Source organism: Grammomys surdaster, unplaced genomic scaffold (assembly GCF_004785775.1).
Source record: "Grammomys surdaster isolate TR1022 unplaced genomic scaffold, NIH_TR_1.0 126660, whole genome shotgun sequence".
NCBI classification, from domain to species: domain Eukaryota; kingdom Metazoa; phylum Chordata; class Mammalia; order Rodentia; family Muridae; genus Grammomys; species Grammomys surdaster.
The window spans coordinates 1288960-1315484 of record NW_021621449.1 but is presented as its reverse complement, the minus strand read 5'-3'; the positions used below and the strand labels follow the sequence as shown (position 1 = coordinate 1315484).

The window sequence follows — 26525 nt, the reverse complement described above, 5'->3', positions numbered from 1 at the left end:
CTCTGTCTAGCCTGAAGTAAATATTAGATTCTATATTTGTTGTCATTGTCTTTTTTTTTTTTAAGACAGGGTCTTAATTATGCAGCCCTGGCTGGTCTGGATCTTGCTATGCAGTCCGGACCTCAGAATTCTGAGTGAGACCTATCCTCTGCCTCCCAAATGTTGGGGTTAAAGGCATGTACCACACTACATAGGTATTGCCTTAGTTTTGGGCCCATTACCTAATTTTATCATTGTTTATTTGTTTGTATTAAGTTAGTCTGGCTCAGGCTGGCAAGAAACATATTATTTAATCCAAGGTGACCTCAGACTTGGGATTCTTCTGCCTCAGCACCCTGAACACTGGGACTACAGACATAGACCACCACACCCAGCTAGCCTCTCTGTATATAAAAGAAGAGTTATGCTGTATATGACAGAGATTTAGTTTTTTGAAACAGGGTTTCTCTGTGTAGCCCGGGCTGTCCTGGAACTCACTCTGTAGACCAGGCTGGCCTCGAACTCAGAAATCCGCCTGCCTCTGCCTCCCAAGTGCTGGGATTAAAGGCATGTGCCACCACAGCCCGGCCGACAAGATATTTTTATCTGATTATTTAATCTATGTATCAGTTGCATAGAGAAGATTGTCTGAGCACAGAGGTGTACTGTGTTGTCGAGGACACAAGCAGTGACATCCGTGTAGCAGTGTTGAGAGCCCTGTGTCACCCTGCATCACCATGGGTGCTGTGTAAAAAAACATCTCTTAGTCCCTTAACATGCTCACTTGCACACGGTTAAAAATGCAGTTGCCCAGGGCCAAGAGCGCAACACTTGCCTAACTTTCATGCTTCTTGGGTTCGTTCCACAACACTGTAAAAACTAAAAACAAAAAACCAAAACCAAAATCAAAGGAAAGTTATTTATCCTGTCGGTTTGTGTCTCTGGTGGCCAGTGGGAGCCCATGTCTTGAAGCTTGTTCCCTTTAGCCTGGTCTCCATCCAGGAGTCTGGCTGCATGGCTGCTGGGCAGACTGCATAGAGTGCTTTGCAGAGCAGAGGGTGGGTCGCTCTGTGCCCTCTGCCTCCAGTTTTATTGTTAGAGCTTCCTGTAATAATACGCCTTGTGTGTGTGTGTGTGTGTGTGTGTAGGGGGGCATGGGGATAGCATCATCAGAGCTTTGCTCTTATAAAGAGCATCAGCTCTGCAGTTTTCTCCTGGAGCCCTGCGCGCGCGCACACACACACACACACACACACACAGACACACACACACCTCCTTTCTTATTCTAACCTTGGCCACGTAGTTTCATTCATAAGATTGCTCATATTTTCTTGAGGAAAGCAAAGCTGCAAATCGCCAAGGCCCGGGAGCCACCAGCTGTGATGCCCCAGTGGAAACCAGATCTGTGGATTGGCCACATTCTCTTCTTGTCTACCCTGCTCTCTGATGCTTGCAACCCCTGAAAACACACCTGCACACACAAGCTTTCCTGAAACGCTGGCTCTCTGCCTGGCAAGGAGCGCTGGCTGGGAAAGATGTCACTGGCTGCCTCTCGGAACAAAGGCTTCCACTGTCCACCACAGGGGGGTGGAGGGGGTGGGGGGGTGGGGGGAACAGGTACGCTCCCTGGTGGTCTGGGACACACAGCCAGAGCATTTTAGATTTCGGATTTTTGTTTTTCCTTAGCAAGCTTTTCCCCGGTGCTTCTCAGCTTTCTTCTACACTTTCAAACAGAAACAGGGGGAAAAATACCCACCTCACACCTGCGCTGCCCTTTGCTATTTGACTGTTGCCGAGCCTTGTTCACAGACAAAACCTGCTCCACCTTGTCTGTGGTGATTGGTGGCTGATGATGTCATGGCAGAAAACTCTGTGTCTGTGGGAAGGCCCCAAGAAGAGGCAGCCAGCTCCTGCTCCTTTGTTCGCTTCAGCTGAGGTGGGAAAGGTGGGGGCGGAGCCCGCTGCCTTCCCTTGACTTATCCACAGAGGTGTGGAAAGAGCTAAGAAGACTGTCGCTTGTAGTAAGAGTTCATCCCTTGCATTCAGGAGATTTTGATCTGCCAGCCTCAGAGGAGGCAGGCCTTTTGAAAGAAGCCACAGCCTCCTGGCCCTAGAAAGAATAGGAAGAAATGTTTAGGAAAATAAATAATAACAGTAAAGCGTTCTTTTATTCCAGGGGTATAGGGGAGGGATATCGGGGCTCTGATAGAAGGCCTTGTGCATGCTAGGCGAGCACTGTATTGCCGAGTTACACCCCTAAGTCCTCTTGCACTCTTTGGAGACAAGGTCACCCTCAGGCTTTGAATTTGTGAGGCTTCCTGTACCTCTAGGCCTTACAGAACATTTTTATGTAGCTCTTTGTAAGCGCTGGGAGGTTCTTTCGCTGTCAGTGTCCACAGAGGTGAACTTTAGCACAGTACTGAGGACATGATCACGCCTCCCATTGAAAGGGCCTCAGCAGCTGTCTGCTTGGTCTCACTGGGCCTGCTATGGCCTGGTGACCTGCAGGCTCCCCTGGATCTCTCAGAGCAGTGATCATAAGATCCTTCCGGACTGTTGGGTGGGTGGCCTGGGACTCTTTTCGGGTCATCTGGAGACCAAGTTAGGGCTAGGTCTCCTCAGGGTTTTCTGTAGCAGATAGCACCCATGGCCATACCCCAAAGCTCTTTTGTTCCCAGAGGTGTGCTGGTGACTGTCCACGTTCTCGATGAGGTCTCTGATTGTTATCCCTTCATGATTGTGTATTAGAACTCATTCCTCTCTACTATTTCCATAGGGTGATTGGCAAAACCACCCACTCCGGTTGGTCCAGTAGAAGATGCGAGTGTATCTGACAGATGGCTCTGTTGTCAGGGCAGAGGACAGGGCAGGAGTCCCTCCTAACCCTCAGGGCTGACCTTGGTGGGACTTGGCTATATTTGCCCTTCCTTGGGTATCCACAACTTTGATTTGTTTTGTGCAAGACAGTCCAGAGGTGGCCTGGCGGCCATGGTCACTCAGTGCATGGTCTTCTTCCACCCACGTGGGTTACATTGGTGCTGCCCACCCTTGCAAACATACAATCACCCAGCTATCTTTGGATGTGTTGTGGTATAGCTTCACCTCAAAAGAGACAGGATGGTACAGCCGGTTTACTTCTTCCTGAACAAAAACACCCAAACCCAAATTATGCACATCATTTTCCTGAATTCTTTGGCATACCGCGCAGCAGTCGTTAGGCAGTTCTGTGTTACTGCTGTTCTCTGCTTGGAGAAAGCAGAGATTTGCTGGGTGGGTGATGCCATGTATGCTGGTGGAGGCCACCGAAGGGTGCATGAGCTGAGCCTCCAGCCACTCAGCAAAATGTGTGCTGTATCCTCTGTCCCCAGCTTAGAAGCTGCTAGAACCAGTTGGGGTAAAGGAGGCACATAGACCTGTCACCACAGAGATCTGGATTTGGCTGGGGCCTGATTACTAGAGTGTTTCTGCAGTTTATGATTCTAGCAGACTCCATGTCCAGGTGGCTGAGCAGCCATGATTCTTCCTTCACACCTCACAGTGGACTTACTCACCCAGCAGAGGTGCAGACATAGAAAGCACAGTGGCCTTGTGGAGGGTTCGCTCATGGGGGAGCAGGTCTAGCCTGTGAGGGATCTTGGGTTCCATCCCCGGCATTAGTCAAATAAGGAAGCATGCAAGAACATGGTGATTCTTTTGCAAATTGAGAATTGTTGTTTGTTTGTTTTTGAGACAGGATTTCTCTGTGTAGCCCAGGCTGTCCTGGAACTCACTCTGGAGACCAAGCTGGCCTCGAACTCAGAAATCCGCCTGCCTCTGCCTCCCAAGTGCTAAGATTAAAGGCGTGCACTACCACTGCCCGGCGAGAATTATTTTTGTGTTATAAATAATGACCACTTGGCCTAAGGTGACACTTGAAACTCTTCTTAACTTCTGTCTTCCGTGGAGAGCCCCCGTCTCCTGGGGAGAACCCAGCTGAGGGCTCTGCTAAGGGCCTTTCTAACCAACCAGCCTTTCTAAGTCTCAGGCCCGGTTCTCCAGGAAACAGGAAGGAGAATGGGCTCAGTACCTTGCTGACTGTTACCAGCTGATGGGTAGGCAGGCTCCCACACCCTACAGCTGGTTTTCACTACAGCTGATATATTGATGTCTCTGTTTCTGATTGCAGAGTCTGTCTGGGATTCAGTCTTCAGGGTCTCAAGGCAGATGCAGGCCAGAGAAAAGTGGTGTGGAACAGCTGTGAGCCTTTGTCCCCCCCAAGCACACAAAATGAAAATGAGAATGGCGTGGGACTGGAGTCTCCTCCTGTTGAGCAAGCACGCGGTGTGCTGTGGTGCAGGGGGCGATAGTAGTCTCAGTTTTGCCTACTTGTCTTCACCCCTGGGGCTTTGGTGAGGCCCAGTGGAGGACAGTGGGTTGTCATTCTGTCACAAGGGTCAGCTGGCTTGGGAGTGGACAGGGCTTTTGGCTTGCATTAAGTAGTGCACCTATTTGGGCTAAATAGTTCTGGTGGACATCTGACACCAGTCTGTCCTGTGATGGAGGACTCACAGCTTCTCCTGCAGGTAATTTGCACACAGATCAAGAGGATGTTTGTCGGTTGATGAGTACCCTGCCTGGTTCCTGTTCTGACCCCCTCTCAAGCGGGCATTGCTTTCCAGCTTCTACATCCTTGGGTTTAGGTCATTGCTGTCTTTCTTTATGATGGGTTTTCTTTTATTCTTTTACCCTCCTTCTTCCTCCTTTGACTGCTCATGGAGCTAGTCTCTCCCTCCTCCCTTGGAGGGCAACTTAGAGGACCAGCTCTTTTTTTGTACCGCCCATTCTTTCTAGGCATTGGAAATCATGCTTTGAAAGCTGTGTCCAGTCGGCCCAGGAAGACCAGGCATTAAAGTGGAAGCTGATTGGTACATTGGAAAAATCAGGCTTTGGCACTCCGCTACCTGCAATTAGAAAGCCAAGAGGCCATTTCTGAGGGTCTGAGGCATTTCTGATCCGACAGCCACACAGGACAGGTGGCTGTAGTACTGTGCCGTTAGGGACACGTCTGGCCTGCATGAGGGACTCATGGCCACTGTGTGTAGTTGGTCCTAGTGCCTTCTGAATTGGGTGCCCCTTGTGACGTGGCTGGCTGTCGTGGAGAGGCCTGTTTGTCACAGGGGACCGTGGTTACCTTAGGTTAATACAAAGATAAGAGCCTTCCTTCCCAAGTTCCTTCCCAGATTGGGAAGGCCTTTCAGTTCTGAGCATGAAAAGAAGTGTTGTCTGTCTCCTTTAGACGTGGGTGAGATCATCCTGCAGGAGACAGATGAGTTCTTTTATAGGACGCTGAAGTTAGACCCTTGCCTTGTGCCTGGCTGATGTCGTCCGTCACTCACAGACTTATTCTATTCTGCCTGTGTGGAGACCCTGACCCTAACTGGTAGTCAGGTCCACACTGGGTTTGGTGACTCTGGTTCCCTATCGAGCCTTCCTCTGAACTATAGAACTTGTCACAGAGGACGGAGAGCGCAGTAGGCTGGGAGCATGGATCCTACTTGCTGTTTATGAGGCTTATGCCCCGGCTCTGGTCAGAACCCCATTGGGTTCCCAGCTGTCCACCAGATCATATGCCAAGCAGTGCTGGGTCAGTTCTGTCTCAGTGTGGATCTGGACATGTGTGCTGCTGGCTGTCCTTTAGTTGTGTTTGGGACACTGAGGAGGTGCCCACCTTTTATGCAGTTGTGTAATATGTGTTCCTTAAAGTATGCAAGTCATGACTTTAAGAACTATTTTAAGTTGCGTGTGTATACACGTGTGTCTTTATGTGGGTGCATACATGGAGGTACCCATAGAGACCAGAAGAATAGGGTCCCCCAGTGCTGGAATTACAGGTGAGCCAACCAGTGGGGCTGCTTAGGACAGAATCCAAGCTTTTAACCAATGCACCATCTTTCCCATAACAAACGGGATCGGTCAGGGGAGCCAAGCCTGTGACATCTTAGGGATGGAGAACTTATTGGTGCTATCAACTCTTCCGTAGCTGTGGGAGGAGTTGGGAAATTGGGTCTTTAGATGGAGAGGTTAGGGAAGGTCTTAGTCTATGGGGGACATCACCCTGGGTGTTGTTTTGAAGTTTTGTTCTTTGTGTTTAGTCTTTAAATAAATGGAGTTATGCAGTTTGATCCTTTTGTATCTGTCTGCTCTGGTGGGACATGAATCTGTACTTCATTTGCGTTCCTAAGTCACAGTGCAATGGGCCCTCTGTACCTGTACCCATGAGTTCGGCCTCAGTACTGATATGCATAGGCTTAGTCCTTATTCCCTAAACAATGCAGTAAGGTACTGAATACGCACAGACTTAGTCATTATTCCTTAAATAATACACTGTAGCAACTCTCTCTGCATAAGATAAACATTGTATTGTGCTGCAAATTGTCTAGAGATGATTTAACACATGTGGGGTGTAGTTGAGGCTACAGCTCCATTGATAGAATGCTTATCCAGCATGCAGGCGGTCCTTTGTTCAAAACGCACCACCACATAAACTGACTGTGGTGGTAGCTCAGGAGGTAGAGGCAGGAGGATGACAAGTTCAGGGTTATCTCATCTACTCAGCCAGTGTGCGGTCAGCCTGGGCTGTGTCAGGCCCTGCCTCGAATTGAACAAATGAATGGATAGATGAATAATGGATGGATGAATGAATGAAATAAAAATGTGGAGGCTTTGCATAGATTATCTGCAGCTGGAGCAGAAGGAACTCAGGTAGTATGGGTTTGGCATGGGTAGGTACCCTTGTTTCCAGTCTTCTGTGACTACCAAAAGAAAAGTATAGTTAATCTTTTTTTTTCCTTTCTTCTTCCTTTTCTTTTTTCCTGTATAATACTCTGTTGCACAGTGTAGTTGCATTGTACATAATCATTTGGGTTGCTGTTGTCATTTGGGCTATTTCCAATTTGTGGGCATTAGAAGCAAAGCTAATATGAGCGTTCCTGTGCTAGCCTCTTGGTTATTATAGACCTAATTTTCTTCTCTCCTTCTCTGCCCCATGGTACAGTATTTGCCCTCTCTTAGGTGTTTTCTTCCTTTGGTTGTTTTGTTGTTGTTTTTGTTATTGGTGTTTTCAAGTTTTGTTTTGTTTTGTTTTGTTTTTGAAACAGTGTTTTGTTAATGTGACCATGGGCAGATACTCAGTACGTGCTCCTGTCTCAGCCACTTAAGTGCTGGGATCACAGGCCTGGACCTCCATGCCTGGCTCGTGTTCACCTCTTTCACCTGTATGGACAAGAATGGAATTGCAGTTTTTGGCGAGTGTATGGTTAGCGGCAAGAGCCACTGCTCAGCAGTTTTCCAAAGTGGTTCTAGTGCTCAGTGTCTGGGTTCCGGTTGTTCCCTGTCCTTACCTGCTCAGTGCTCAGTGTCTGGGTTCCGGTTGTTCCCTGTCCTTACCTGCTCAGTGCTCAGTGTCTGGGTTCCGGTTGTTCCCTGTCCTTACTTGCTCTTGGTATGGTCACTCTTGAATTTTAGTCTCACAAATATGTAATAGTGTCTCATGCTTCTGAGTGACATTTCCTGATGACTAATTGTTAAGTATTGATTGTTCATGTGTGCTGACAGTTTAACATTTTCACATCTCTAGCCTGTTTTTTACTTGTACAGACATAACCATAACAGCTTCATTCAGCTGCCAAAAGGTGCTCATTGGTGGGTGGATGAATGGATAAGCAGGATGTAGTGTTAGCCGTGGTGAAATAATTTTAAGTCACAAAAAGGGAAGGGATGCAAGAAAACATGCCAAGTCAAAGGAACCATGTAAAAGGACAAATACATGAGCTGGGGCGACTGCTCATCAGTTAAGAGGGTCCACTGACCTTGCAGAGGACCTGAGGTTCCTCGAACCCAATTTAGGTGGCTCACAGCCACCTCTAACTCTAGAAAGATTGGACACATACTTACACATAGACACATACAGGTACTTATAATTAAAAACAAAAAGTATTTTTAAAGGACAGATACATTTAAAGGACAAATAATTCCACATAGAGGCAGTACCTAGAATTGTCAAATTCATGGAAACAGAAAACAGAACAGAGATCTCTGTGTGCTAGAGAGGATAGGGAAGTAGGAACATAGGATCCAGTGGGGATTGTGAAAAGTTCCGGAAATAGGTGTTAGTCAGACGTACTACATGGCCCCCAGATGTGCACTTAAAACTGGTTAAAATGGTAGCTTTCACATTACACCGTTCTCATCACAAAAGGCAAGCAAGCCAAACAATCACCCACAGGAAAAGGCTGCATTTAGGAGCCTGTGCCAGAGAGTCCTGGAGGTTCAAGGTAGTGTGACTTAAAGATAGAAGGGGTCTGGGAGAGATGCAGGAGGATTGCCTTGGAATGCAACTGCCTCCTTATGGTGCTCAGTGCAGGCACAGAGGCATTCCCAGCTTCCGGCTTGGCCTGATGAATGTTGCTGGGATACAGAAGAAGCTAGACTGTGGGAGGCGTTACCGGTCCTGAGTGTGACCAGAGACGACCACTGCAGATCTGAAGAAAGCCCAGTTCAGCTGCAGAATCCCCTGTCCTCTGCCACTGCGGTGGCTGTGGAGAAAGCTTCTTTTTCCTCCTGCTCTTCTTCCTACTCCCCTTTTAAATTTGATTTATTTATGCATATGGATGTTTTGCCTGCATGTATTTTGGTGTACCATATGTGTGCCTGGTGTCCATGGAGACCAGAAGAAGGCATCAGATCCCTTGTAACTGGAGTTACAGATGGTCTTGAACCCATGGAGGTTCTGGGAATTGATCCCTGGTCCTCTGGTAGAGCCATCATCAGTGTTCTTAACCATTGAACTATCTAGTCCCCAGTGTGGCCTCTTGATTGACATTAATGGGGTCAAATGACCCCTCTGGGGAACTCCTTTTCATGTTCACACAGGAGAGCACAGGCCTCCTCAAGTGAGGGGGCTGATGGATAAGGCTCTGTGACTTGGTCCTCAGGTCTCAGCTGTTGGCTGTGCCTTGGGTCTGTCAGTCTGTTTAGGGTTTTTGATGTCACTGTCCTTGCCAGTTTGGCTTATACTTGTACATGAAGTCAAACTGAGGTCTTAAACCGAGGTCTTGAACCGAAGTCAGTCTCAAGATACAAGGCATCCAGAAGGCCCTGCAGCTGTGTGAGTGCCTCAGCTAAGATGCTTGTGCCTCATGCTAAAGTTCAAAGCATTTCCCCCATAAATTTCATTGTTTCTTTGATTAGTTATTTAGCAAATTATGGGGTTGGGGGTTCCCAGTCTGTTGCTCTCTGTAGTGCCTGTGAAAGCGTACAGCTGTTGGGAGGAAGGACGTTGCCCACTTGAGGTCTTAACTGACTGCCATGTGTTTGGTACCTTGGCACTAATACTAAAAGTCTCTCATGGTGAAGAGATAAATTGTGCAACACTCGATTGTAGAGGAGGGTGCAGGAAGGCCGAAGCAGACAGAATCCTGTTTCTTTTTTTTCCTTTTGAGAGAAGTTCTCAACACATAGCCCAGGCTGTCCTTGAATTCATAGTAGTTCTGCCTCAGCCTTCCTAGTGCTGGGTTACAGGTACTAGCACTTAGCCCAAACTAAGGATTTCTTTCTTTTTATCTGCAGAGCACTTAATTTTTTTGTTTGTTTGTTTGCTTTTTGTTTTTCGAGACAGGGTTTCTCTGTGTAGCCCTGGCTGTCCTGAGACTCACTCTGTAGACCAGGCTAGCCTCGAACTCTCGAACTCAGAAATCCACCTGTCTCTGCCTCCCAAGTGCTGGGATTAAAGGCATGTGCCACCACCGCCCAGCAATTTTTTTTTTTAATCAGTAGTTAACTCTATAGAAGATTGCATTACATGAGATAACTCAGTGGTAAAGGCTGCCAAGCCCAGTGACCCAAGTTCAATCCCCAGAATGAACAGGGGAAAGAACTGTCTCCTGCAACTTGCCCTTGATCTTTCCTGTGGCCTAAAACTAAGGTGCTCCGGTGCTCTGGGACTGGAGGCCAGTTACTTGATTTGTAGTTTGTTTAGATCTCATGACTCTTTACCGCTGTTGTCTCTGTTTAGCAGCAGGTGTGCAGGACATTTGGTTAAACTGAATTCTCACAGGTAGGCCTCTCTCAGTCGGAGGGAATGTTTCTCCCTGTAGGTGCAGTGATCTGGGCTGCCTTGCATGGTCCTGGTGTCTGGTCCTCCTTCCACTGCTTATCCAGATGATTGTCACCAAAGTGACACCTTTTTCCTGCCATCACCCCAAAGGTCTCAGTAGCTCACAGAGGTGAGAATAACAACAGCACAGCAGTGTTTGCTTACCCCTGACACTCTTGAGGAGCTATAGTTCCCTCGATGGATGGCAGGGCTGCATCCTTGCCCACACACTCCTGTCGCTTGCAGGGTTCGATGTCAGGGCTGAAGCCAGAAGCAGCAGAGTCTGACAGGCTGCGCTTTCTCCTCTGTCAGCCTATGGTGATGACTCCTGGACTCCTGTCCCACACTACTGGACCCTCTTGGGCTTCGTGAGGTGTCTTTGGAAACACAAGGTCACTTACTTAAGACCTTTGACAATAACACCCCATGGCAGTAGTTTTTATATGTGGGTCAAGTGTCAGGTTGAACAGAATGCACCTTCTTTTCCCCAAGTGAGCAGTACTTCTGGAGGCGCCTGTTAACATCCACACCTGAACTGGGTTAGGCATACTCAGGTCCGCTGGTCCATTCCCAGAACAGTTTTCTAGCTGTGGACCTTGGTGCAGGCATTGATGCTGCCTAGGAGCTCAGGGAGGGCAGAGAGCCAGTGGTAAGGGTGACTTCTTGGGAGTAAGACTTGTACAGGCTACAACAGCGGAGGGAGGGCAGTCACAGCAGTAAGTGACACTTCCTGACGTCCCACTCTGCCCCCAGAACACATGTGCGCTCCTTTACAAGTCCGTGAGGCAAGAGCGTTTGCCCTCTAAACCAGAGTCAGCAGTGGTCCTGCTATAGGAAGTTAGAGTTTTAGAAGAGCAGGTGGGGGGCACCTCAAACAGCCTCTCGCCATCTGCAGTGGCATTTTAGGACATGGCAGACACAGAATGTAACCTGTTGGCTCTTCAGGGTCTATGCTCTCTAATCTCATTGGTGGTGAAATGAAATCTTCTGTAGAAACTTGGGAGGTACTTGGCTTTGAGCCCAGAACAGTTGGAATTTTAGAACTTGAAGAGCTCATGGTGGTTGTCTTTTAGCAACTGGATTTTAAGAGAAAAGGGAAAAAAAAAGTTTAGGTTGTACTTCAGTGTTGTCCTAGGGGGCTCATCCTCTAACAGAGTCTCTGGCAAGAAGGGAAAGGTTGTGGGCTGTGCATTTGACAGACCTGGCCAAGGCAAGCCAGGGGTTGCCTGTGGGTGTGAGATGAGCAGTATTAGAGCCTCCTAGGAATGAGAAGAGTGGGAGACACTTGGCCCAGACAAGCACTTAGTGCAAAGGAAACTTCTGTTTCACTGGTGAAATTGTGTCTAAATCCCATACCTTTTATCTAATTGGAAGGGAGAATAGGATTCTGGGTAGCCCTCCAGCTCTGTTTGTGCTTTGGAAAGAACAACTGAGATTTCCTTTATGCAGACTCAGGGTGTGTGTGTGTGTGTGTGTGTGTGTGTGTGTGTACAACATCAATGGCAGAAGGCTGGGAACCCTCACCCCCACCCCCGATCTTTGCTATAGCCAGAACTGGGTTGATTCAGTTTGCAAGCCACGGGTGCCCCCAGAAGACACACGTGACCTTGCTGAGGAGCAGAGGTTTGCTCCTTGCTAGCTGCCTGCCCCTGCCAAGTTTGTCCTTCCCTGGCCCTTCCTTCCCAGAAGTTTGCTTGACTGGCTTTTTCTTGCTTCATCCTTTGCATCTCTAAGAAGCCTGTAGAACACCTTGCTAGGCCTCTCTGTAGCCCTAGTGTCTGGAAAAGGTAGCTATTGCCCTGATCCGTCAATTGAAAACAATAGTAATTTTCATAATTAGGGAACATCCAGAGATGCCTGGAGGAACTCAGCTTTGACCACTTCCCTGACCTCTTGTCCCATAAATCAAGTTAATAGCAAATTGATCACCATGTGAATGCTCTTCCTCCTTTCTACAGTTGTGACTTTTGACATCATCTCCCAGAAAGCCTTTCATTTTCTTCTTCCTTCTTTCTAGTACCACTCTGGCCAGCACCAGCTTTTCTTCCAGAATCCACACTAAGTGTAGATGGAGCACAGCCTCTTCCTGCTAACAAGAGGCGTGGTCACAGTTTACTAGAGCTGTGGTGGGTGCTCCTGTAAGGAGACACTGAGGGAGATAGGGAGATATGACTGGCTGACTGGTGGGGGCGGGGCCAGGGAGAAGGGGGTGTGTCTTAGTAAAGTCTTGGACCCTGAGCAGGGGTTTCTAGTGAACGAGGAGGAGGGCGCATTTGGCTGAGGACACCCAGCACAGGTGTGAGCTGTATCCCAGAAAATGTGAGCAAAGAAGACTGTACTATTAGAAGCACAGGACATACCGCTGGGACTGAGTCTTGACAGGGCTTTGAACTTTGCTAAGAATCCATACTGTTTCCTGAAGTCCATGCGAACAGAGATGCAGCCAGAATGAACTCTCTGGCATTATGAAGTGCTAGGTTGGAAAAGGTTAGGGCTAATATATTCCAACAATCCACATTAGCAGACTTGAGTTTTTCTACCAATAAGAGGGGAGAGAGAGCTTACAGAGTGGAGGTTCTGGAGACTGCTAGCAGATCAGGTTGATAGTGGGAAGAGCAGAGGCCAGGTTTCCTGTGTTTTCCCTCAGTGGGTGGCATTTGGCTCTGTGAGTAGGAAGCTGTGCATGAGAGAATAGAGGTGTTCGTTCGCTTTGGGACTTCTCTGTGTGGATGCCTGCTGTAGGGGTGTCTACATAGCCACACTTTAAAGTATTTGGTTCTCAAGAGCATAGTCAGAAGGTTGAAACTCAAGGTCATGGCAGTTTTATAAAGAGCAGCAGATGAAGGAATTCGCGCCATCCGAGACTCTGGGCCATGAGAGAGTACAGCAGCAGGGAGAGGCAGGAGGCATTTCTGGGCTCAGAGCAAGGGCGGGAGTTTCCAGGAAAAGCCATAGAGAGGGCATCAGGGAGATAATGACTGAGCCTTTCTCAGAAAGCCACTGTGGGCCTCAGTGGAGTGGCAGAGACAGAAGCCACACTGCAGAGGCCGTGACTTTGAGATGAATAGAAGAGGATCCCTGGGGGTTGTGGTGGCAGGAGGTGACAACAAGAGCCTTAGTAGCCTAATCTCAGGAGGCCCAGGAGTGGGGAGGGAGAAGCCAGTGGCCAAGAGGGGTACAGGGTAAAGAACCCTGCCTGCCATGTTAGTAGCTGAGAAGGAAACTGGCACGAGAGGTTTAGAATGTGTGATGATGGGTGGATGGTAGTGATGGTTACACCTTACTTGAATGTTCTTAATCAGAGGAAGTTGGAGGGAAACGTATGGTAGAGATAAAAGCACATTTCCAGGAGACTAGATGGGATGAACTATCCATTTTTGAGTCTCCTCTGAGGCAAGAGTGGGGTCTGGAGGGCAGGAAGCCCTGAGCTCACTTCCACAGAGAGAAGACCACAATACTTGTGTGTAAGAGGTGAGCTCATTAGACATTGGGGGTGGGGGGAATGGAGTGGACGGACCACTTGAGAACTAGAAGCCAGGCCAGGAGAAGCCGGGGACCTTGGCAAGGACGACTGGGTAGCCTCAAGACCACACCAGTGATCGGAGATAGTGGACCTGTGGCCTCTTCACTCAGCACTGGGAGGAGTTCGTGGCACTACATGTAGGTTGTTTTGTCTTGTGTCTGTCCGCTTTGGAAGCTGATGGCCCAACTATTAGCTTTCTGTCTCATTTTCCACTGTACCAGAAGCTGAGCTTTGAGATGCACAATAACCCTCCACCGTCTTAGTGGAGAAACAATTCAGACACCCCTGACTGATGGCCGTGTACTGCAGTGGTTTTCTGACACAGATTTTAAACATGGAACTTGGAATTAGAAATATCATGGGTCCTTCACTTACCACATGTGAAGCCAGCTGGTACGTCACAACCCTGATGCCACTATTCTTTTCTGGAAGTGGGTTCTTTTGCGGGCAGTGATTTGGGGTGATTTGGCTGTTGGAGCACAGCTTCCCCTTAGCTCCTGGTCCTGCCCTGCTCTCTTTCTTCCCTGAAAGCCTTAAATTTTAGGCTGGAACAGGTCTGAGCCAGGTATGGGGTCCTGCTGGATGGAATCCTTTTTTTTCTCCTCAGGGGATTCCCAGTTCTCTGTATATTCTGAAAACATGCCACCTACTTTCATTTGACATAGCACCTGCCTTCTGACCTCATGGATTTCCGCCTCGACCTCAGTACCTTGGTACCCGGCTGGAGAAATTTGTCTATTCAAGCGCTGGTTACTGGGTACTGCTTAGGCCAGCAGCTGTTCCAGGCATGATGACAGGGCCTGCATGGGGGGAGATGGGGTTGGGAGCTGCAGAGCAGCAAACAAGTGACATTTGTAGCATTTCAAATCAGAGTGTGTACTTTGGAGAAAACCAGGAAAATGGCACAAAAAGTGTGGTACCTAGTGGTGGTGGTGGTGGTGGTCCCAGGCCTCACACATGCTAGCCATTGGCTCTTCCACTGAGCGATATCCCCAGCCCAGGTTAAGAAGCTGTAACCAGTGTGGTTAGGGCTGTAAAACCTGAGAGCAGGCTGTTTGACTAGGGTATCAGCTGTACAGGAAGTTCACACCCTCAGGGGCAGAGTCCTTTCTCTGTTCACTGCTATATTATTTCTAGACCCTTGAGAAGTGCTGGCCAGTAACAGGTGATGTATACATATACAGTACATACACATTACATATACCTGTCTACATATATATCACATATACATATATATTACGTGTACAATACATAAACATAAGAACACATATACATGCATATTTATATATATTCAGGTATATATTTGATGATGTAAATGGATCCGGGCAGATTATCTTTAGACAGAAGAGCAGCCAGACACATGGGCTGCTGTATGTGGAGTAGCAGGAAGGCCTGTGGGGGCAGGGAGGACTGGGGCTCAGCAGGAGGGGGTGAGGATCTGGGTGGGCTCCTTGAGACTTTCCTGAGGGCCTGTCAGGTAGTGTAAGATGGGGTTGCTTGCTTTCCCCACTCTCGTTGCCGGCCAGCAAGCACACAGTGGAGTGTTCTAGAGGCCGCTGATTGACGTCTGGTGTGGCAGCAGGTGACACAGAGAGGCAGACTGAGAATGCAGCTGTCCTCTTAGACCCACATGAAGAGATTTGCAAAAAGGTCAGACAGAGTTACTTTTCTGTTTTAGAAAATAGTCGCTTCTCTCTCTGAGATAAGAGATTGCTGCTCTTAAGGGGGTTGGGGAGTATTCAGCTGTCAGTTGCAGTTTCATGAATAGCAGATATTGATCACCATTGGGTTTGAGAGAAAGCTAGGCCTGAGACCTGGCTGTTGGGTTTGATAGTGTGAAGTCAGTCAGGACCACTGCGCAGTTCTGTGCAGTAGCGGGCTGTCGGCTCAGAAGAGAGTGGAGAAGAAAGCTATGGCTGTAGGCACAGACTCCTTGATGGGAATTGCTGTAGAGAGAGTGAGTTATGCAGGATGAGGTCAGGGCTGAGTTTTGAAGATATGAGGGCTTTCGTGGATGGGAGTGGTCCTGATGGGGGGAGGAATTGATGCAGGAGGCTGCATGAGATACTCTTAAGTGCTCAGGTGGAGCATGGCTTCCCACAAAGCACATACCCGGTTCCCCGTTGTTGGGATGGGAAGGCAGAAGAGACAGGCATAGCCATGATGATAGACGCTCATAAAGAACATTAGGAAGGTACAGAAACTGAAGACCACATCAAGAGAAGTGGTTGAAAGAGCCGAGGATACGTGCAGGTAGCTGTCACGTGACAGTGACGAACGATGCTCTGGAGGCCTTGAATGGTAAATTTTGGATTGTGGGGTAAAATTTCTATGGTTTTGTACCTAAGAGCAGCATCCTTGAGAAGTTTGTTTGCAAGAGCTCCGTGATGGCAGACTGCTTTGTAAGGAAGAGTCGCTGTCACTTGGGGCTGTTGTGTGTCGTGGATGGTTATGAGAAGCATGGGATTATCTCCTAGACTAAATATCTCTCCACTGCTTCCCAGCCTTGGCTGTGGTATGTTTGAAGATTCCATAGTGGTCTTACTAGGCGGGCTAAACCACTGAGAGCCTCTAGATTTTGTTCCGGTTAATTCCAGTTTTGTACAGGAATATATTCTAAGCCTTTTGCTGCAAGGGAGAAGGGTATTTTAAGGCAGTCCCTCTCAGAGTCGCACCATCTTTCTGAGCCCTATGATAGCCTTCAGGAGGTATTTGTGTCTCTGGACTGCTGGACCATGGCAACTCTGGTCCTTGAAGTCTCCTTATCAAACTGCCAGGCTTTGTGTAGTTACAGCCGTTTGAAAGGCCATCATTCCTCAGGACTTAATGAAGTACCTACTGTGTGCCTAGAACACGGTGATTAGTACATAGGAGCCAGCCATGTGGAGAAGGAAGCACATGGAATTCTGTTTCCTGTGCTCCCCACCCACGGCCCCTCCCCCGACCCCCATGATACTTTCTTCCCAGTCAGACCCTTCCACCTTCCCCAGCCTGTGTGATTTGCTCTATGCGTTTGATAGAAGTGGAGCCGCAGCTCATCCATCCTGCCTGCCTCGAGTTCCTACAGTGACTAGGGCTGTCCGTGCCAGTGCTTACTGAAAAGTACAGACAGATTAGTACTTTAGCTGCTTAGCCTTTCAACAGCCAGAAGAAAGCGTTCCTAGGAAACTAGGCTTCTCTTTTCTTCCACTTAGGAAAGGCTCCATTTCTAAAGAGCAGGTGCCGTGAGAAGCTGGGATATAAAGAAGTATCCTGGATTGCATAGCCTTGCTAAATGTACTTGAAAGTGCATATCCATGGTTATGCAGTTTGATACTCAGATATGCAGAAGCTATAGCCAAGCCTTCATCTTCTAGCAGATGTGGCTGCCCGGCCATCCACCTGAAGGATCCTTAACCTGAACTGGGCCGAGCTTTCATTTCTAAAGCTGCATTTACAAGTGGTTTTCAGATGGCTAAGGCCATAGGTTCTAGGCAGTTCCAGCTCGAGCTGTGCCACTCCTTGGGATTGCTTGACTTTCTTTTTGAAAGACTTATTTTTATTTTACGTGTATATGTGAGTGCCTACATGTGTACCATGTGTGTGCCTGGTGCAGGAGGAAACTAGAAGGGTCAGATCTCCTGCAATTGGAGTTAGAGGTAAAAGTCGTTTCCTGTGTGACTGCTGGGAGCTCAACCTGGGTCCTCTGCAAGAGCAGGCACCTTGAACTGACTGATGACCAAGTCTCTTTAGTCCCAAACTTCTTGGAGCTACCATTTACCAAGAACAAAATGAAGGAGACAGGGCTCGGGGGATGGCCCGGCAGCTGAAGCGCTTGCCATGAAGGAAAGGTGCACCAGAGTTCATAGTTCACAGAACTCACTAAGTGCTGGGCAGGGGTGGCGGCTGGCCTGTAACTCAGCTGTCAGAAGGCAGGTAGATAAAGGAGGTCCCTGGAGGAAGCTGCCCATTGGGAGTAGCCTCATTCTGGGTTTGATGGAGAGACTGTGTCTCCAAGAATAAGGTGGACAAGTGACTGAAGAAGAGTCTCTATCAGCCTTGGGCCTCTGTGACATCAAGTAACCACTCCAGGTTATTACCAAGGAGACCTTGTATCTGCCGCATGAAAGTATGCCCAAGTCACACAGATGACAGTCTTTTAGTCCCTGCTGGCACTGCTATCACCCCACCTTCTGGAGCCAGCAGAGAAGCAGAGCAGTGACCGAACACAAGACAGTTTTCATTGTTTTTCTTTCCTTCAGACACAAGTCTGTCCACCGTCTGATTTCTGTTACATAGAGTAGCCATTTGTGCAGGCTGAAAATAACCTTTTGCTGCTGAGACCTACTGTGAAGATGAAGCTTCATTGTTGGCCCGACTCAAATTAGACTCACTTAAGAGACAAGCCTTCCATTCATGCTGTTTCCAAAGAGTTTTAACTGAGGCAAAGAGACCTCAGATGTAGGCAGGACCATCGCACTGGCTGTTATCTGAATCAAAAAGGAAAACAGAGGAAGGGTCTCCAGCATTCCCTCCTGACTTCCCCAGATGTGAGATAGCTGAGAGTCGCTCCTGCTGCTGGCTCTCCCACCCCATCCATTTTGCCGTCTGCATCATGAGCCACAACCAACCTTCCCCATCATAGGCTGCGTCGTCTTAGGCATCCAGTTGCTGCACTGAGAAAGGCAGTCAATACTTGTACTTTGAACTGCTAGATGCTACAGTTCTGGGGTTGATTGTGTTTTGCTGTGTGCCTAGTATACTAAACATTTTACATTCATTTCCTTGGTTTCTTCAAAACTCGGATTCTTTCCATTTTACAGGCAAGAAAGCTGCAAGGCACAAAACTTGTAAACATTTTCTTCTTGGTTCCTTTTGAGAGTTACTTTGGGTAGCCTTGACTTCGTTGCTAGTGGTTGTGTGTTTTGGGTGTTTGCTTCAGTTCTGGCTGCCTTGTGTGTGTTTGGGCAGCAGAACCCAAGGCAGAGGTCAGCTGGTTTTTGGCTCACTCCATTTCTCAGTTGCTTAAGTATTCTTTGTTTTCACAGTAAAATAGTTTGCGGGCAGAGAAGCAACAAAAAAGAAAATTTAAAAAGTTACAACAGTTTAAGGCTGTTCTTGCAGAGTTAGAGTCTTTGAGGAGGACCCAGAGGTCACATGGTCTCAGCTTTAGTGGAAACCTCCACAGCCCCACATGTGTTCTCTGTAACGTCTCCCAGTTCTTCCCCATCTTCTCAGCCACGACGGTCCAGGTGCGTGCTTTACCATAGGATCATTCCTTCAAGAAGGAGGCTGCTTGGCTCCTGTCCAACACGCACCAGCTCCACAGAAACAGCGTGTTCTCATTACAGATCAAACTATGCCTACTAAGACTTTGTGGCAGTTGTGAATAAGCTTAATGTTAGTTAAGAGAGAGAGTTAATGATTTGTTTGCAGGATAACAGGGCACACGAAGGCTACCACAGTATGACTAGGATACACAAAAGAGGAAGCATCACCGTGGGGGCTAGACCTATTTCATGTTTCTCCTCAGTTCTGTTAGGTAGGAGTTTGATGCTAAATCACATGAAAAGTCAGAAAAGATTGTAGGGTAGAACACATTAGAAACAAACAGATGTGGAATTGACACCTGTGGAAGCACTTAAGCTGGGAGCAGAAACAACGTCAGCTTCAAAGATGCCATACGTGGAAAAACTCACAATAAATATGCTCACTAGCAAGGACACAGTATACACCATGCTCACCAGTGAAGACACAGGACACACCATGCTTGGAGTGAGGTCCAAACACTTCTCCTGTTGAAGTCAGGACCTCGGCTCAGCTGCTCACCTCCCCTGCTTCTGTTTAGTGTAACGTTAGAAATTAGCCAGGGCAGTTTGGCAGGAAAAGGCGCCCACACTGCAAGGTCATCTCTGTTGGTAGGTGCTAGACTCCTATGCTTCGGAAAGCCCCAGAGATTCCCTCCACAAATCCCAGGAGAAGTCCTGAGAGGCTCAGGAAGGTAGCAGGGTAAGGTCAGCTGTACCCTAAAGGGAATGACCTGAGAAAATTACAAAGGCAATTCCATTTATAATAGTTTCAAAGAGAATGGAATACTTACTTGAGAATTAACCCAGAAAACAAACACAGCATATAATGAAAACCACAACATATTACTGAATGTCAGTAAACAGAAATGAGTCTACACCCCACATTCTTTTGTCGAAAGAGTTAAGATGTCAGCATTATTCAGAGGGTTACAAACAAAAACCTAACATTTTCTTCAAACCCCCAGAGGCCCTAAATATCCAAAACGGTATTTGAAAGAAGTACAAAGCTTGTTTCCCTGATTTCGGAAGTTAATTCAGAGCTGCAGTAATCAAGCCAGGCCTGGTGACACACTTGTAGTCCGCATACATGGAAGACGGAGGCAGGAGGATTAGGAGTGTAAGGCCAGTAAGTTTTGAGATCAGCCTGAGCTAAATGAGGTACTACCTCAAAAAACCAAGTGCTTGTCTTGCGGGCATGGGGGCCTGAGTTTAGAGCCTCAGGGCCCACGATCCGAAAGCCGGCCACAGTGGTGCTTCTTGGCTGTAACCCCAGCACTGGAATTCTCTGGCCAGCCTGTGTAGCCAAAGCCCTGTAACCACCAGCACCATACACCTCCATAACTCTGTTTCCTCCACTGTAGGCCCGGCAGCCGCCATTCTACTATCTGTCTCAGATTTTCACCCTCCTAAATAGCTCACTTAAGTGGGATCCTAGGGCATTTGCCTTTGATCATGGTGGTGGTTATGAGAAAGGGTATCACTTGTAGCCCAGGCTGGCCTCGAACTCGTAACCCAAGTGTCAGGATTACAGGCATGCTCCACCACACCTGGCAGTATATTATATGCCTTTTTGTGTTTGGCTTAATTTGCTTTATCCATGTTATAGTATATTCCAGAATTTCCTTTCCAAGATTCATTAATGATAATGGTGACGATAATAATAACAATATACATGTGTGCACGTGTGTGCACATGTGTGCACATACAACTTCCTTATCTAGTCACCTGTTGATGGATATTGGGTTCGGATCCATATTTTATCCATTGTGATTAATACAGCTAAAGGTAAGAGTATCCAGATCTTTAAGATCTTGCTTTCAGTTCTAGAGTGGAGATTATTGTATCAGAAAATGTTTCTGTAATTCTCGGAAGACCCTCCTGAGCGTGCCTACTTGAAGCTGGAGCCTCATGTAAGAGCTGTGAGCTACATAGCAGACAGCAGTTACAGGAGACAGGGACACCAGCCCAGAGGTCTCCAGGTCAGTCCTCTGGATGCCTGCAAAGCCAGAGCTATCTGATCCCTGCAGCCCAGTCAGTCAGCTGCAGAAAGACCGCTTGAGAGGGCAGTCATCCTGGTGATTTGGATGCTATTTCAGTAGCAAATCACAGAGACGCTGAGCAATCTGAAATACATCCCATGTGTCTATGTCCATTTCCTCCTAACTGCTCCAAGGGAAGCACTCCTGGTCACCCACTTCCAAGGTCTGTCGGGACACGTGAGTACCCATGGAGTGGACCTGGGGAAGGAGCAGCTCCCCGATGACCTTTTGGGTTCAAGGTGTGTGCCCCTGCTGGCCGAGGTGTATGAGGTGGGTTGCTATTCTTAGAGGGTGATTTTTTTTTTTTTTTGATCCGTGTCCTTAAGCTCCAGGTTTTGTCAAGACTTGTTTCTCTGTGTAGCTCAGGTTGACCTAGAACCTGCTCTGTAGATCAAGCTGACCTTGAACTCACAGAGATCCGCCTGCCTCTGCCTCCCAAGTGCTGGGATTAAAGGCATGCAGCCACCACCACCATACTAGAGTATGGTTCTTATTTTTATTCTTATGCTTCTGAGACCTCCACCTTTTCTATTTTTATCGCTCATTCTCCCCTGTCGTCCCGTCCCCCCCCCCCCCTCTGCCATCTGTTCTAAGGCCTGGCCGTCAGGCCAACCTTCCCTATTGTTAACAAGACATACAAGGCTGTTGTCCCCTGTGCTTTTCCAGGCTGCTGTCTCCCCAGCACTGGCTTCCACAGCCCAGGCTGTGTAACCTGCTGAGTCAGCAGTCAGCTGAGACAAAACACCCAGGGTGTTGGTTTGCAGAGCCACACAGATGCTCTGGAAACCTGGCCTCCTTGTTTCTTCCTCCTCGGGCTCCTGACTTCCCTTCCTCTTTTCTGGCACACTTCGGCTTTTCCATCCCCAGGAGTTCTGTCATTTTCTGGCCAGGTTTCCTGGTCTCTAGGTTCCTGTGATTATGAGTGTTGGCTTTTCCCAGAATGCTAGGGTGGATGGCACACTGGGTGAAGAGAAGGCAGGAAGACTGATGCAGCTTTGACCTTCAGGACGGGGAAAGTGACGCCTAACAGGATGGGCCCATCTGCCATTCTTCCTGGCCATGCTTGGTGTGAGTCATAACGCTGGACAAGTGAGCCGGGGAGTGAGACAGTCACTGTGCAGCAGAGCATAGGCAAATGGGATGGACCGAACAGTGCTGGCCGCCCCGGCCTCTCCTGCTCTGCTCACCTGGCTCACAGAGGTGGAAAGGGAAGGCAGCCCAGGGGACTCTGTCTCGTGTAGTCTTACCCAGGATGCCTGGTGCATTGTTCTGAGAACCAGCCTACCTCTGTTTATCTGGTGTCATTAGTGCCCTGCAGGTCACGATCCCTGAGTCAGGGCACCTAATACTTGCCTGCCACTCCAGAGCAGACACTTAGCACCCTGTGGGGAACTAGGCTGACATGACTCACTAGACTAGCATTTTACACTCTCCGAAGAGGGGCAAGGATGGTTGTCAATGAAAGTGTTCAGCCATGATGAAATTTGATTAGGGAAAACCCTGTGACACTCAGCAACTCTGGGGAAGGGAGTATTTACCTCAGAGTAGGCAATACTCAGTCAAGGGGCTGTCAGCTCAGTGGCTAGAGCTGTTGTTTAGAAAGTCATATCCAAGATGATCTTCAAGGTGGAAGTAAATATGAGCACACGCCTACACAGTGCTACAACTGCGAAAGGCTTTAGAAAGATGAGCCGGGCGCAGTGGCACATGCCCCTGGGAGGCAGAGAAAGGTGGTCTCTGTGAGTTCAAGTCCCGCCTGGTCTACATAATGAGTTCCAAAAGAGCCAGAGATACAGAGTGAGTGAGACCCTATCTTTAAAAAAACAACAAAACCAAAACCAAACTGAAACAAAGAAAGAAATATGTTGTGTAGAATCATGAATATGCTAGATGCAGAACAAGGTTCTGAGTACATTAAATCCTGCCAAGAGATAGTCAGTGGCTGCCTATCTATTTCTCTATTAGGAAGAGAGAAAACCCATTTTCCTTCTTGGCACAGGTCATCAGACCAGGTGTGTTCAGAACTTGGGGAATGTTGCTCTGTAACTCCAGTAGCATTGCGGTGGCTGTGAACATGGGTAGGGTATGAAGGCTAGGATCGGAAGTCACAGGGCAATGCCCGCCCTCCAACATCTCTTTACACCAGTTGTTCCTAGCCACCCTTTCTTGTGCCTTCTCATAAAGGTGTCTGGGTTTTTCTGCTCTTACAAGCTGTCTTTTGACTGGCTACCATTTCTAAGATAAGCCTGGGCTTGTAAGAAAAGAATAGACTCTTTTTATGACCTTCAAAATATTTTGCTTGCTGCCATGACCTAAAATAAACCTTTATTTAGGGGAGACCGAGGGTTGGTTCTAATTAATTCCAGGATTTCTTTTATTTGTTTTTGTATTTTTTATGTGTAGGGCTAGGGTGGAACCCAGAGCCTCTCACATGTTAGAAGATGTTCTGCCCCTGAGGCACACCCCCAGAAAATTCATTAGTATTTTTTTTTTTAATTCCGTACTCTTGGCCAAGATCCACATCATGGATATCGAAACAGGCCATGTTTATTAGCAATGTGGCCTATAATATCCAGAGCCAGGAGGGCTGTTGAGTAACTCGTCACAGTTTTGTGGTAAAAAGCCAAGTCAATGTGTGTGGTAAGAATCACCATTTAGAACTCTTGGGCTTGTACTCTCTCCTGGGAAACCGGAGGGGAAACACCAATCCCTGTACTTCTCACCCCCTCTTAGGAAACCTGAGATGTGTCCTCAGGTGCTGTGATTTAATCCTGTGAAGTTTTAGTAGGAAGTAAGCAAAGCAAAATGTTCCTTCCCACTTCACTGAGAGCATTCTGTTGCTCAGTTAATGTGTCCAAAGCAACAAACAGCTTCTCTCAGTCGTGAGGTCATCTATGTCATAGAATTTAGGGCCTGTCTCTGAGAATTGGTTCCAGGCAGCACCAGCAGCCTGGTGGCTCCCACTAGCTAGAGTCCGTCCACTGGCTAGCAGGCTGCTCCTTGCTCGCCGGCTCTAAGTGCAATGCATCTCCATCCTTCCATCACCCCACCCCAGAGTAAAGCTTCTTCACAGCAAAGCTCTGCCCACTCTCATTTGTCCCAGAGGCAACTAATGATGTGGTGGGTTGTTTTAACTGGATCACCACAAGAGTGCTGTGGCCAGAATTGTCCTAGCATTAGACTCAGAGGACTCTGGGGGCTTCAAGAGTTCAAGCCTGGAGACCTTCCTCAGACCATCTGAATGGGAATTCAAAGCTGCCTAAAGAAGACTGACTTCTGAGGGTCATGCAACCCCCAGTGCAGACTCCAGGCTGGGGTAGGGGCTCCCTGCACTCCCTGTCATATGTTTCTAAATAGTCGTTCAAATAAAACATGGCACAAAAGGGATCAGGGGAGGCCTGGTTAAGGAAGTACATAGGTTGCTGTTTCCCACCTGTTCTAATGTCTATGTGCGTACACATACGGTGGTGGTGACTGTTTCTGATAAGTACTCGGTATGGATAACATCACTGTTATTGTAAAATACGAATGTGGGGAAAATGTGACAGCCGTAAACCCATCCTGCATGTACCACGTGCGGTGGAAAGCTTTGTGAATCTTATGTGCCAAGTGACTCCAGTGTGTCTCCTGATTCTTAGTCATCTTCGACATGGTCCTTTGGCTTTCTTCAGCCCCCTCTCTACTAATTCTCATGGTAGTCTTTTAAGGGGGCTTGTCCTCCTGCTGGCCTTGTACAGATTGCTGAAGCTAGGGTCTTGTGCAGAGTCCTGGGCTCTCAGATACCTGGAGAGTTTCCATTCCTGCTATACACTGATGCCTCCTAAACCTGGTCCCTCTCACCAGCCACTCAGTAAACCTCAAAGTCATTCATACTAAGAACCTCCATTTAGTGGGGTCAGGACAGTGAGCTCACCAACCATCCCCACAAATGAGTGCTTAGGATTTTAATCTCTTGGCTTGATGTAGTTTCCTAGTGGCCTCCATCCGACAACTGAGAATCACTGTTGGCTGATGGGTAGGAGACCCTCGTGAAACAGCTGGTGACTTCCCTGCCCAGTCTTGCGTGCCTGCCTTGCCTAGCCAAAGCCACAGCAGGCTGTGCATTGCCCACTGTAACATCGTCTCTGTGGCCGTGTCACCCACTGGACTGTCAGCTCCCCACCACCGAGATGGTGCCTGGAGTGTTTATTGCACACAGATCAGGGATGTGACTATCACAGGAGCATGTCTCCTGGGAAATGAACAGAGATGTTGACCGTTTTCCTTTTCCTCCTTGTTTTCCATTAGATTAAGGTGACAGTGCCGGGCAGATCAGCACCATTCCACCGCCCCTCTGCGGAGCTGTGCCAAGAGTAGGGGAACATGGAGGAGAGGAAACAGGAGACAACGAACCAAGCTCACGTCCTCTTTGACCGCTTTGTCCAGGCCACCACCTGCAAGGGGACCCTCAGGGCCTTCCAAGAGCTCTGTGACCACCTGGAGCTGAAGCCCAAGGACTACCGTTCCTTCTACCACAAGCTCAAGTCCAAGCTCAACTACTGGAAGGCCAAAGCCCTCTGGGCCAAATTGGACAAGCGGGGCAGTCACAAAGACTACAAAAAGGGCAAAGCCTGCACCAACACAAAGGTAGGGAGAGGCTGGGAGGAGAGCCAGGCTCAGCCGGGCGGAAAGGGTTCCTTCCACCCACCAGACTCGTGGCTGAGTGTATTTCACGTAGTCAGTTATTGAATGTTCAAGGTTTGAGGGTAGGTCGATAGTAACTTTATTTCCTGACACCTCGCCCTAGCCTCACATTGGCAGGAGAATGCAGGTTGCTTAACAGGGACACAGCCAGGCCCATATGAGCATCCTTGGCTTCATGGTTCCTGGCCTGTCACCTTTTCCAGGGTCATCTTTCCTATTTAGCACCTGGTAAGGATCTGTCACAAGGTCTGCTGGAATTCACAAACAAGGACCCTGCAAACTGAAGTATTTCTGATGCTGTCTTCCTAGCATGGAAATAAGTCAGTTTCCATGAAATAGCTTTGGACTGAGACCTGAGAGATGTACTCAACTGAATTGGGGTAGGAGTGAGGAAGTGAAGGAGAGAGAGGGGCGTTCCCTGCCACCTTCTCTGAAGAAATCCTTTTGGGAGAAGTTTGGGGAAAGTTAGTAAACAAATTTCCAGTGGCTTCAGGGCTGCTATTTTGGCTTTTCATGACTTTTAATTTACCCTGTGGGGACACCCAGAGAGCCACCCCATAGAGAAATGTAAGGATCTGAAGGCCTGGTTTTGACAAGCAACTACACTTTAACTTAAAATAAAATAATGGGAGCTCAGAGGTAGACTGCTTGCTTCACAGGCCCTGGGTCCCCAGCCTCTTCTCCCCAAAATCACACACACACACACACTATGTATTTTAAAACAAGACAGAACACAACTCCACTGTCAGGGCATCTGATGCCTGTGACCTCTGCTGAAAGAGTTAAACAGATGGTGTACATACATATACATATACTCAGGCTTACATAGACACGATAGATAGATAGATAGATAGATAGATAGATAGATAGATAGATAGATA

General features: G+C 48.1%; 1 protein-coding gene across 2 annotated transcripts in view; it reads left to right on the top strand.

The window, feature by feature from the left end:
• Mical3 (microtubule associated monooxygenase, calponin and LIM domain containing 3) overlaps positions 1 to 26525 on the top strand; it is a 179644-nt gene that overhangs the window by 44212 nt on the left and 108907 nt on the right. For both annotated transcript variants that reach the window (XM_028761152.1, XM_028761150.1), the window contains one exon: positions 25249 to 25587. In XM_028761152.1, the coding sequence (XP_028616985.1) occupies positions 25324 to 25587 (264 nt within the window). In that variant the 5' untranslated portion in view covers positions 25249 to 25323. The remainder of the gene's footprint in view (positions 1 to 25248; positions 25588 to 26525) is intronic.